Source organism: Ornithorhynchus anatinus, chromosome X1 (assembly GCF_004115215.2).
Source record: "Ornithorhynchus anatinus isolate Pmale09 chromosome X1, mOrnAna1.pri.v4, whole genome shotgun sequence".
NCBI lineage: Eukaryota > Metazoa > Chordata > Mammalia > Monotremata > Ornithorhynchidae > Ornithorhynchus > Ornithorhynchus anatinus.
In genome coordinates, this window is record NC_041749.1 from 80420717 (window position 1) to 80433758 (window position 13042).

The window sequence follows — 13042 nt, forward strand, 5'->3', positions numbered from 1 at the left end:
TGCCTGCGCTAAGCTCCTGTAGTAAGCTCCCCCTGTAGCCTTATGTGGGCAAGGATCACATCTGTGGTGTTGTACTTTCCCAAGAGCTTAGAGTGGTTCTGTGCACACAGTTAGTGCTGAATAAATTCCACTGATTGAAGGAATTGGGAAGAATGGCCTGAGGAGAAGTTCTGACACTGAAGTGATTTTTAATTGATCTGGCCTTTAATTGGCCTTGATCTGTGCTGAAGCACATTTTTGAAGCTCCTGGGTTTGTTATTGGTTTGGTGGATTCCACGCTGGGCCTTTGTCTGGATTTTTCCCAGTTGGATAGAAATTCTTAGTAATGGGAGAGTGCTCTCCATCTCTTTAACCTAGCAGTTTTTCAATCGCTCTTTTAAATCTCTTTCTGTTACAGGATACAGCAAGATTGATTCTGCAGGCTTCTGTCGGTGAAGGTAAATAAATGTCCATCCTGTGTTTCCCCTCCCATCATCATCTGCTCAGTTCAGAGAATTCCTAGGCTTTGAGGAATGGGCTCAGGAGGGTGATTTGGTTCTTCTTGGTTTTGGAGCCCAATCGGGATTGTTCTTTCCCATTCATTTTTTTTTTCTGACAGACTACTACCAGAGCCCTTGGGGCCCAATCTGTTTGAAGAGTGAATTTGAGTTCTCCTTTTCTCATCCCGAATATGGCAGTTCATCCTAATAATGAAGAAGAAGTTCAGAATTGGCCGGTGCCAGCTTTGGTCACTATTAGTTTCCTCAGGTTTTAAAAAGTGCCGACTCCCTTGCATAGCCAATAATCCTGGCTCAGGTAGTGACTGTGGGACAGTTCCAAGGCTGCACTTCTAGGAGAAACCCACCAGAAAAGACAAGTGCCATCTCCTCCAGTGGCTATTTTCTTTATGAGGCAAGGAGCCATGTGCCTCTAGGGGCTCATGCCCTCTCAGCTCCACATTACTCATCGAACTCACTAGCCTGGTAGGAAAGTGGGAGGGCTAGGATTGGGCTGTGCCCAGGCAATTCAGACCCTTTAGTGCAAAGGGCAGGAGGATCAGGAATAGTGCGTGATGGTTTCTCAAAGGCCAGCCACTTAAGTCTGTTTCCTGCAGGCAGCATTCCCTGTGTGCTTGCTGTGGCTATCTTGTTTTTAAAAGAAGGCCTTTTAAAACTCTAGAGCCTCAGAAGTATAACCCTGCCAAGCGGTTTCTCCTTGCATTTTGCTTTGACCCTGGAGGTCAATCAATCAATCAATGGTATTTATTGAGCATTTACTATGTGCAGAGCACTGTACTAATTGCTTGGAAGAGTACAATACAACAAAATTAGCAGACATATCCCCTGCCCATAATGAGCTTACAGTCTAGAGATAATGAGCTTACAGTCTAGAGATAATGAGCTTACAGTCTAGAGATCAGCAGGACTCTTCCTGCAGGCTGGCACCAGATTTCAATTTGGGGAGGGAGCTGGATGCAGTGGGGCTTATCTGGGGAAAGTCCTCACTTTGAATTTCTCTTTCTGACCTAACAGGGCCGGAGTCTGTTGGGCTTTAGAGTGCAGTTACCTTGGGGCCAGGTCTTAACGAAAGTAGTGGGAAGGCTACGTTCAAGAAATTGTTTGCCCATTTTGATATTTAATCAGGATTCCAAGTCATGTGGGAGCTCAGTGTCTCAGCTCCAGCCCCTGTTTTGAAGGTCTAGTTAATGCCATGGAGAGCCGGGTCCGTCCTTACACTCGTGCAGTTATAATGATGGGCCTCCTCACCCAACTCAGCTTTGCCTTGGAGTTCCTCATATATGGTAGCTCAAATGTCAGTGGTTCTCCAATCTGTCAATCGTATTTATTGAATGCTTACTATGTGCAGAGCTCTGTACTAAGCACTTGGGAGAGTACAATACAACAGAATTAGCAGACACGTTCCCTGACAATAATGAGCTTGCAGTCTAAGAGGGGAGACAGACATTAATATGAATAAATCTACAAGATGCAGGTGTTCAATCTGGTCTGTTTTTTTTCTAGTTACATTTTTACTTTCTTGGATTCTGGGATTCCCTCTGGAGCAAATTAGCTCTCTGCCTGGGGAAGTCCCATAGAGTAAGAGCCCTTTCTGGATAGTGAAGAAATGAGGGTCGTTCCTCTAGTGATACTCCAGCTGTACTAAGAAGAGGTCTTAACCCATTCCTCCTTTTCTTTGGTTGAGTTTGTGATCTGAAGGACATCAAATTCTTTCCACCCATTCTCCAATCTTTTCTTCATTCCCCAGAGAAGGTGGCCCAAGAAAGATCTCAACTAACTTTTTCAGACACTAAGTCTTCCAGCAATTCTCCAGTGGAGAAATCACCACCTAAACCCAAAACTTCAAATTTTAACCATGACACCTTATTGGGAATAAATTTAAATATGAATGAATCGAACCCCTAAACCAAATCAGATCCTACCAGTTAACAGTTGTCCTCAACCTGGAGAGTTATGACACCCACTCCCCAACCTGTGGGAAGATTCTTCAGGCTGAGGAGAGAAGCAACAACTCCAGGAATTGTACAGTCGATACTAACCTCGACACCAGCACTAAACAGGCTGCTGAGTCTTAGTACAGGTAGCACACCCCCTTGCCCTATTTACATTGGATGTTAACAGGGCAGTTCATCAGCATTTTTTGGAATAGGAACCGGAGACTGCCAATGATCTGGATAGCTGCCTCCAACCCCCACCTCCATACCTCCTGTTCTATGTCTTCAACCCTTTGTTTGAGTTTCCCTTTTCTTCTCCTCAATTGCCCTCTCTCCATCTTTCCATATTCCATGTGTCTGTCCGACCTGCTGCAAGACGTTTCTTACTTCCTCCTTCTCTCCCTCGGTTAGATTGGAATTGACAGCTTTTAGGACCTTGGAGTGATTGGAATGGGGGGGAGGGAGGGAGGGGGAGGGTTGGGAGTTCTTGGGAAGGGAAAGGGGCAAGTTCCAGGGAGGTTTGAGGGCTCTTGCTAGTGATGAAGAGAAAGGAGTAGAAATGGGGCAGCACCCAGATTCCATCAAAATGTTTCCCCAAAAAGGTGAAACATCTCCTTCCCTTGGGAGAAGCAGTGTGGCCTAATGGAAAGAGCACAGGCCTGAGAGTCAGAGGACCTGGGTTCTAATCCTGGCTATGCCACTTGCCTGCACTGTAACCTTGGAGAGTCATTTATCTCAGTTTCCTTACTTGTAAAATGAGGATTCACTAGCTGGTTTTCTTCCTACTTAGACTGTGAGCTTCTCGTGGGACTGGGACTTGTCTGACCTGATTAACATGTAGCTACCACTAAAGTACTTGGCACATAGTAAATGTTTAACAGATACCATTATTATTAGGCTGTCATGCTTTTTCTTTGACTGAGGATGTTATTTCGGGGGTCTGGCAATTGGGCTAATTAGAGTTTCTCTTTTTTTGTTAAATTCACTCACTCCTACTCTGTCATTCTTAAATTCAAGGAGAAATGACTTGCATGAGTAAGAAAGTTAGGTAATGAAACTCTCTTTTGGACAGACTAATGTCCTGTTTTCTTTTACAGATCTGTATTGCACCCCCGCCCCCCCGTCCTCCCCACCCCCAACACACACACACACTCACTCCCACACTAAAACAGGGACCCTGCTCTGCTATCCAGTGTAGAGCAACAGTTAGCCCCAAGCCTTCGTGGTGAGACACCAATACCTTGTGCTTTCCAAAGCAACAGGAGCAGAAGCAATGTTGCCTAGTGGACAGACCATGGGCCTGGGAGTCTGAGGACCTGGGTTCTAAACCCAACTCCCCCACTATCTGCTGTATGACCTTGGGCAAGTCATTTCACTTCTCTGTGCCTCAGTAACTTCATCTGCAAAATGGGGGTTTAAGACTTGATTCCCATGTGGGACATGGACTGTGCCCAACCTGATTATCTTGTACCTACCCCAGTGCTTATTACAGTTCCTGGCACATAGTGCCTTACAAATACCATTAAAATTTTTTTTTTAAACCCACTGCCACTGGAAACTCTAATGAGAACTTTTTGCTTTCAGATTCTTCAGAAGACAAAGAATATAAGAGCAAGAAGTCTTTGAGCCAATCTCGAGGGGGATTTAAGCAAGAAGAGTGTCTCCTAGGAGCTGCGATGCCGAAGGATAGTTTTCGAGGTGCTGCTACCAGTAGCGAGGCAAGTATTTTCTTGTTGACACTCTGGAAAGAAGAACACTATGAGGTTTCAGATCAGCACAGAGTTCCCTTAGAGGGAGACATTCCTGGCTTATCACCCCAACTAACCAGAAATGGGAACCAGTGGCTTAGCCAGTGAGTGGTTAGGACTGGAAGGTGGAAGTTTATGATCTGTGTGCTCTGGGTCCAGTTCTCTCCCCTCCCTGTGCTTCAGCTCTTTCCCTGCCCCAGTGTGAGGGCAGAGGCAATGGGAGAGACAATCAGTGGTATTTATTGAGTACTTACTATGTGCAGGGTACTGTATTAAGTACTTGGGAGAGTACAATGCAGCAGAGTTGGCATATTCCCAGCCCACAACAAAGTTAATAAACAGGGTCAGGAAGTGGTTGGAAAACAGGAAGCTTTGACTTAGGTGGATTTTTTTTCCTGTCGAATATTACTGGACTGCCGGCCACAACTAAAAGGTGAAACCAAACAGTCCATTGTGCGGATGTTATAATTTTCTGGTCCTCTCTGCCTTTCCCGATGCTTTTGAAGAGGTAAGACTGATGTCTGGCTGGTGTTCTTTCTTCTTTTTTCAAGCCTCTTCCCCAGGGCCAGGAGAGTGCTCAGGATATGCCAGGACACCAGAGTACCCCCAGCTCTATAAGATTTTCACATGTAGCCTCTGTCCTCAGCCAATTCTTGGAGCTGATTGATCAACACTGGAGGGGTTCTGCTTCCCTGCTCCTCAACAATAAGTTTCTTGGTGAGTGGATTGATCCTCTGTGTCTAGAGCAATTGTTTGATTTATCTTGTTACTGATACTATAACCTGACTATAATTTTGAGCTCCTAGGAACAGTCTCAGGGGAGAAAGGTGGGCACTTCTTTTTCTTTTCTCTCCTCTTGGAAAGATGGAAAGTATTTTCCAATCCAAAATTTCCAGAAAAGGGATGTCCCCATATTGATTTTACAAAAATTATTTCCCAATAAGGAGCTCCCAACCTGAAAATCCATACTGTTGCTTTCAGAGTCCTCCTGTCTTCTCCACTGATTTTTCTGCAGATGTGGCCAAAGATATGATCTTGAGCTTGAACCCTGCCCCTGCTTATCAGGATGTTCCTATCCTGGCTGAAGAGAAACCAAAAGCCTCACCCAGAAGAGATCCTGAAGTTAAGGAGTCCACAAGACTTCTTGACAGCCCTGGAAGCCTGGTAGGCATCTTCCTTTGCCCTCTCATCCCTTGGTATGCAGAGCAAAGTGATGAAGTAACCTTTTGCTTCAAAAAAGAATCACCCCTAAACTTTTATGGGCAATGGGATCCAACAGCTGGAATGCCTAAATGAGTGGTATAAAGTTGCCAATTCAGTCGGGTTATCAGCTGCCTGTTTGAAGTGGATGTGATTTGAGGGGCTTTTTTTCAATATCACACCTCTGTTGAGCTGATTCAGGGTTCTCAATTAAATCCTCTCCCTGACCCTAGAAATTGCAAGTTAAGAACTGAAGCAGAATAGAAAACCCCTAGAACCCAAGGTGATGATTCGAGACAGAGGCTACTAGAGGTGGTGGTTGGGTTTGGAAAAGGAGAAGGGGACCTTCTTTCCTGGGAGGAAGCTGGGGCTCCTGGGCCATCACTGTCTGGTGAGGGAAAAGAGGGCTAGTTCCTGCTCACCTTTTTTACGACTTTGATTTAGAGCTTACTTTGGGCAAAGCACTGTACTAAAAACTGGGGAAAAGTATGAGGATTAAGTCAGATGCCATCCCTGGTTATTAGAGGACTTACCACCTACAAAGGGGGGAAATGACAACAGAGACCCAGAAAAATAGATAAGTAATTGGGTAAATCTCAGCAAAACCAACAATGGGACCACAGTGAAAGCAACACTCCAAAGGCTACTAGGAGGCAGGAGGCCTCAGGCTAAGTGGCGTGGCTCAGTGGCAGAAGCCCGGGCTTGGGAGTCAGAGGTCATGAGGTCTAGTCCCGGCTCTGCCATTTAGCAGCTGTGTGACTTTGGGCAAGTCACTTCACTTCTCTGGGTCTCAGGTCCCTTATCTGTAAAATGGGGATTAAGACTATGGGACAACTTCATTACCTTGTATCTACCCCAGCGCTTAATACAGTACTTGGTACATAGTAAACACTTAACAAGTACCAACATTATTATTATTATTATTATTATTGATCCCAGCAGGACTATCCTTGGTCTATCAATCACAACCTTCCTAGAGTCCTAATGGTTTGGAAGGCAGCTTCATTCTGTCTGCCTGTCCTACACTTTGGGGGGAGGGGTTTCCTCCTAAGGGAGGGCAACATCCCACAGACTCCAGAGCCCTGATGAGCAGGGAACTCCAGGACCAGAACTGTGGCCTTAGCTTTTGCTCGCCCAACTCCTGTGGGCCAAGGTTTCTCCCCGGCGGTGGCAGGCAGGAATAGAGGACTCTGGCCCACTAACTCACAGCCTTAATGGAGGATCTACTGTCTCTTTGGGATCACTGGAGCCTTAGTCATTCTCCAGTTGAAGAAAATTTCAGTGGAATGCCACAGAATCCTGATCTGGAGATTGACTGCTTTGCTCTGGATGGGCAGTTCAGGGTATGGTGTGGTGGAGCTATCTCTTCTAGTAACTCACTATGTGTAGTTCTGGTGTGGGCTGGCTTCAACACTTCTGTTTGCTGTCACTTGGACTGTTTCTTGCAAAGGGGTTGGTGTCTGACTGAGAACTCGGATAGGATGAGCTACTTTCTGTTGGTTTCTGGTCAGGTGGAAGATGTTCACAGTCCCAGGAATCCTAAACTTTGTGAGTGCTTTTTTATTTTTTTCTCTGAAGGAAATGTTGAAGGAAAAATTCATCAGACTGCTGAAGGAAAACCTCATTTTGAATGATCAGGCTCAAAAAATGGAGGGAGCGTCTTTAGACTTTGATATAAGTGGAAAGTCATTATTGTCTTATGGTGAGTTCAGACAAACTCTGTGATGTTTTTAGCAAGGCCTGTCTCCTTTCTTTGGCCCTTGTTCTCTTTCTCTCTCTCTCTCTCTCTCTCTCTTTCTCTCTCTCTCTCTCTCTCTCTCCCCTTCCCCCCTTTCCGGGGACTGGGAACACGGGGAATCTGTTCACCTTATTGTAGCCTGATTACTTGAGATCTTGCTCACCTCAGGCATTCTGTTCTTTCTAGATGATCTGCTCAAAAAAAACCAACAGCTGAATTTTCAGATAATATATCTGACCCAGGAAGTTGCCCGATTGAAGAAAGTAGAAGAGGCATCACAACTTCTCCACCTAACTCAGAGGTATGGGAGAATCTGACTGTTACTCTATTACTCATTCTGTATTCTTGAAGTTCACACATGTGCAGAAATCTTTACACTTACAAACTAATAACCTTACTGGTGAGTCCGAAGCAGGAAGGAGAGCAGGTCCCAGCTTAGTGCCCAAGAACACTGGCACATTTCATTGCAAGGTGGTAATAATAATAATGTTGGTATTTGTTAAGTGCTTACTATGTGCAGAGCACTGTTCTAAGCACTGGGGTAGATACAGGGTTATCAGGTTGTCCCACGTGAGCATCACAGTCTTAATCCCCGTTTTAACAAGGTTGGTATTTGTTAAGCGCTTACTATGTGCCGAGCACTGTTCTAAGCGCTGGGGTAGACATAGGGGAATCAGGTTGTCCCACGTGGGGTTCACAGTCTTAATCCCCATTTTACAGATGAGGGAACTGAGGCACAGAGAAGTTAAGTGACTTGCCCACAGTCACACAGCTGACAAGTGGCAGAGTCAGGATTCAAACCCATGACATCTGACTTCCAAGCCAGGGCTCTTTCCACTGAGCCATGCTGCTTCTCTATTATGACTCGATTATAAGCTGTTGTGACTGCTTACTGCTTGCTGGTAGTGGTATTTATTAAGTACTTCCAGAGACTGGGCACTGTACTAAGTGCTGGAAAAGAATTATTATTAAGTGTCATTGAGTCATTTCAGATTCATAGCAACTCGCAGGTGGAAATCAGACGTGGTCCCTGGCCCTGGAGAGGCTTGAATCTAAGAATGTAAATGGAGAGAGGAGGCTGCCTAGCTGCACGGGGAGAGATGTTTACGAAGCAAATTTTCCTGAGGCTTATTAAGATTGTCCACATATTCTTCACAAGCATCTTTTCCCACCTGCCTCCCCTTCTGCCTCCAATGTTTAATTCTCACCTTCAAATGATCAAAGGAGATATGCAAATGCTAGGTCCCAGACAACTCCCTAAGGTAATTAGAATATTGAAGAGCAAAGAGGAGCCACAGTAAATTGTAGGGTGCAGAATTGGAGACTGAGGAAGAATCTGCATGGGACATCTATTTAGAAAAAAAAACCCCAGCCTGCATATTAATAGAGTAAATCTTTTCAGTTCTATTTCTAATTGACCAAAGTGGAGTTTGGCAACTAGTTTAATTGTCTTGCCATTTTGGGATCAGTGGCAATCCTACTGCAGACACTGATTTTCTTTTTGGGGGGGGGGCTGTGAAATTACATTCTGGTATGTATAACCCATATTGGTCTAGGAGTCTGCCCGTTTGATGCCCAAAAAGGTTGGGGGTTCAACAGTTCTCCCCTCATCCTGCTGCCAGCCAGCCTGGATTTGGGAAGCTGCGTGAGGCTTCCTCACGGGGAACTGAAAATTAATCAGTCATATTTATTGAGCACTTACTGTGTGCAGAGTAATGTACTAAGTGCTGGGAGAGGACAGTATAAAAGAGTTGATAGATACATTCCCTGCCCACAACAAGTTTACATTTTAGAGGGTGGTGGGAAACTGGGCTTGGGATAGAAAGAAACAAAAGGCTACTGGCCAAACAGGTGTGCAGACTGATCAGTGTTCCTGAGGTGGAACTGGGGAGTGGCATGTGGCTCTTTTTGCATGACACTCTCCGAAAAAATGCTTGGACCTGAGGATTTTCATTTTGACTGGTCCCCAAAAGCTATTTTCCTCAGTTAAATCCCTTCCATAAATAGGCTGCACCCAATTGTAGAGTCTTTTGTTCCTTACTTTCTGTTTCCTACCTATGTCTTCTTCCCCTGGGGCAGTTAAAATTAGAACTGTCCCCAAACAGGTTTTCTCTGCCCAAGAAAGAGGGAGGGCAGCTGGGGCTGCTTTGCCTCTAAGTCGTCTGTTCAAAATAACTAATTCTAATGAAGGTAACAACAGTTTGCGTTTGATGGAAGTTAGGGATTTGTCTTTGTGCTGTTGTTTCTGAGTGTCTTCTTGCCATTGTTCAGGTCCCTAGTGAAGACCAATGAATACCTGCTGCAGCAGTTGAATAAAGACCAAGTCCAGCCTTCCGAGAAGATTTAAGGGTTCAGTTCCAAGTCGAGAAGCATTGTTCCCCTTTATTTTAAGTTATTAAGCTCTTTGTAGGTGACATTGTACATTTGTTCTAGATCAGAAAGGTTTTTGTTCTTTGTTTCTTTTAGAAATAAGCAAAGGTGTTTGACAGGCCAAACCCCTTCACTGGCATTACTCTCTAGTGAATCTGTCTCTGTCCATATTCCCATCCATCCAGTCATAGATGCCAGCGGCACCAGTCCACTGGTGATGCTGATCAGTATTGCAGGAAACAGTGACTCAGCGGCAACTGCCTACTCTACGGGGAACAATAGGTCTGGTATAGGGCTCTAGCCAGAAGGGTTAGATTAGATTAGATTTAAGGATTCAGTTCCAAACTGAGAGACTGTGCCATTTTTCCATTTGGTTTAATGCTATGAAGTTCTTTGTAGCCAACATCTGTCAAAGATGTGTGACAGACCAGACCCTTTTGCTGGAGTTACTTGTCAGTGAATCTCTCCTCTGTCCAGCTTTCCATCCACCTATGGATACCAGTGGTACCATTCACTGCCAAATGCCCCATGATGCTGGTCAATATTGCAGACCCCGGTGAATCAGCAACTGCCCACTCTACAGAGCGCAAGAAGTCTCGGTGTCGTGCTCTAGCAGAAAGGACCTCAATTCGATTAGATTTAAGGGTTCAGTTCCAAGCTGAGAGGCTGTGGCATTGTTCCAGTTTGGCTTTAGTCTGTTATTAAGCTCTCTGTAGCCAGCATAGTCTGTTTTGTTCTAGATTGGGAAATTTTTTCTTCTTTGGTCCTTTTAGAAATAAGCTAAGGTGTTTGACAAGACCCTACTCCTTCACTGGCACTACTCTCCAGTGACTCTGTCTCCGTCCATCTTTCCATCCACCCATGAATAACAGTGGTACCAATCACTGCCAGATGCCAATTCTGGTCAGCATTGCAGATTCTAGTGACTCAGTAACTGCCCACTCTAGGGGATACAGGAGGTCTAGTTAGTGCTCTAACCAAAAGGGCTAGATTAGATTAAAAGGTTAGGTTCCTAGCTGAGAGGTTGGGGTATTGTTCCAGTTAGTTTTTAGCCTATTAGTGAGCTCTTTGTAGCCAACAGAGTATATTTTGTTTAGAATGGAAAATGTTTTTGTTCGTTGGTTCTTTTAGAAATAAGCTAAGGTCTTTGACAAGACTGTACTCCTTCACTGGTATTATGTGCCAGTGAATCTGCCTCTGTCCATCTTTCCATCCAACCATAGACATCAGTGGCACCAGTCACTTCCAGATCACTTGAGATGCTGGTCATCGTTGCAGGACAAGATGACTTAGCAGCTGCCCACTCTAGAGGGAGCAAGATGTCTGGTTTAGTGCTCTAGCTGAAAGGGTCCATCTTTCCATTGACCCACAGACATCAGTGGCACCAGTCACTGCCAGATCATTTGAGATACTGGTCATCATTGCAGGACAAGATGACTTAGCAGCTGCCCACTCTAGAGGGAGCAAGATATCTGGTTTAGTGCTCTAGCTAAAAGGGCTAAAATAAGTTTAAAGGTGCAGTTCCAAGCCAAGAGGCAGTGGCATTGTTGTTCCAGTCTATTTTAAGCTGTTCTTTAGCTCTGTATCCAACATTGTATAATAATTTTAAATTGGTAAGGTTTTTGGCTAGTTTTAGTTCTTTCGTTCTTTCAGAAATAAGCAAAGGTGTATGACATATCAAACCCCTTCCCTGGCATTATTCGCCAATAAATCTGTCTCTGTCCAAATTTCCATCCAGCCCTAGACACCAAAGACACCAGTTACTGCCAGATGACTCTTGAAGCTGGTTACTATTGCAGAACACAGCAACTCAGCAACTGCCCACTCTAGAAAGAGTAAGAGGTTTGGTTTAGCATTCTAGCTGAAAGGGCTAGATTAAAGAGTTCAGTTCCATGCTGAGAGGCAGTAGCATTTTTGTTCCAATTAGTTTAAAGCTACTAATGAGCTCTTTGTATCCAACACTGTATGCTTATTCTCAATTGGAAAGGCTTTGGACTGATTCTCCTTCTTTTAGAAATAAAGGTGTTTGACCCATCATATCCCTTTACTGGAATTGCTCTCCAGTGAATCTGTCTCTGTCCTTCTTTCCAGCAACCCCTAGACAGCAGTTAGCCCCAGTCACTAGGGTTGAGAACCATGGGTTCACGTGGGAAATACATAGCAATGATGAGATGTCCTTGGGCCCTCTTCCCACAGACCTGGCCCTGCTAAGTGATCATCAGCCTGAAGAAATTTTCCTGCTTCCAACTTCCTGGGTGTGAGGGTCAAGGGTAGGGTTGAATCTGAAGTCTCTTCCTAAAGCAATTGAGCCTGGGAGTAGTTGTAATAGTAAAAACATTTCTTAAGCACTTACTGTGTGCAGAACACTGAAGTAAGTGCTGAGAAAGAATACACACCTGGGAATTGAACATGGTCTCTGACCCTCAGGGGGCTCACAATCCAAAAATAAAAAGTTGGGGACTGGCAGCCATGAGAAGAGGTGAAATGAAAACACTAAGACACCATAAAGACAAAAAAACAAAGATCGGTGGGGTACTGTGGCTAGAGGAACAGAATTTCAGGCTCCTTAGGGTTTTAAGGACGTGGTGCCAGGCTGCGGCTGCTTTTTCCCAACCCGTCGGGGTGGTGCCAGGTAAATCGAGATGGAGGTTTCTCAGTGAATTGAAGGGGAGGTGGTGTGGGATCCTGGGGAGGCAGTGTGGTGCTCCGGTAGAGGAGGGTGCTGAGGGCCCTGGATGTGGGGGTGGGAAGGCAACAGCTGGGGTGCATTCGCTTTGCTGTTTGTGAGTGTTGGAAGACCTTGGGATGCGTTTGATAATAATAATGTTGGTATTTGTTAAGCGCTTACTATGTGCAGAACACTGTTCTAAGCGCTGGGATATACAAGGTAATCAGGTTGTCCCACATGAGGCTCACAATCTTCATCCCCATTTTACAGATGAGGTAACTGAGGCACAGAGAAGTTAAGTGACTTGCCCACAGCCACACAGCTGACTAGTGGCAGAGCTGGGATTCGAACCCATGACCTCTGGCTCCCAAGCCCATGCTCTTTCACTGAGCCACGCTGCTTCTCTATGCCTCAGTTTGATGAGTGGTGCTGTGGTTTCCTTCTCTGGAGAGGTAGGTCTGGTGGTGAAATTATCCTGAAATGGTTTCCATGAACATCATATGCTCAACTCTTGGGAATCCTGTTCACCATCAAAGCTCCACTTCTCATATTTGTTGCGAAATAACCTAGTTCCCCTTAAACCACCTGCGTTCCCCACCATTGTTTCTGAAAGGTAAAATGGGACAATTTTTCAATCTAGTTTTGCTCTGACTCCTTCTTGGTCTACAGGACATCCAGGAGAGTAGTCCTTTAGGTCAGTATCCTGTTTTTTAAAAGACCCACCTCCTGATCCCTTGAAGTTGCCAGACTGTGCCAGTTAAGGTGAGCAACCCTGAGGGGCTCAATACAGCCCAGGGAGGTTAACCTCAGCCTCTGCTCAAAGATTTCAGCCACCCAGACTCTGCAGGGGTGGAGGGCAGGAATGGATAATCTTTCAAAGTGGGTTG

The 13042-nt window shown here is 45.2% G+C and overlaps 1 protein-coding gene across 1 annotated transcript in view; it reads left to right on the forward strand.

Annotated features, from left to right (window-relative positions):
• Positions 1–11526, forward strand: part of LRRC36 (leucine rich repeat containing 36) — a 35398-nt gene extending 23872 nt beyond the window's left edge. Inside the window, exons 7-13 of the mRNA XM_029049791.2 lie at positions 398–437; positions 4016–4149; positions 4731–4896; positions 5195–5343; positions 6958–7081; positions 7304–7418; positions 9389–11526. Of these exons, the coding sequence (XP_028905624.1) occupies positions 398–437; positions 4016–4149; positions 4731–4896; positions 5195–5343; positions 6958–7081; positions 7304–7418; positions 9389–9464 (804 nt within the window). The 3' untranslated portion in view covers positions 9465–11526. The remainder of the gene's footprint in view (positions 1–397; positions 438–4015; positions 4150–4730; positions 4897–5194; positions 5344–6957; positions 7082–7303; positions 7419–9388) is intronic.
• The last annotated feature ends 1516 nt before the right edge of the window (positions 11527–13042 follow it).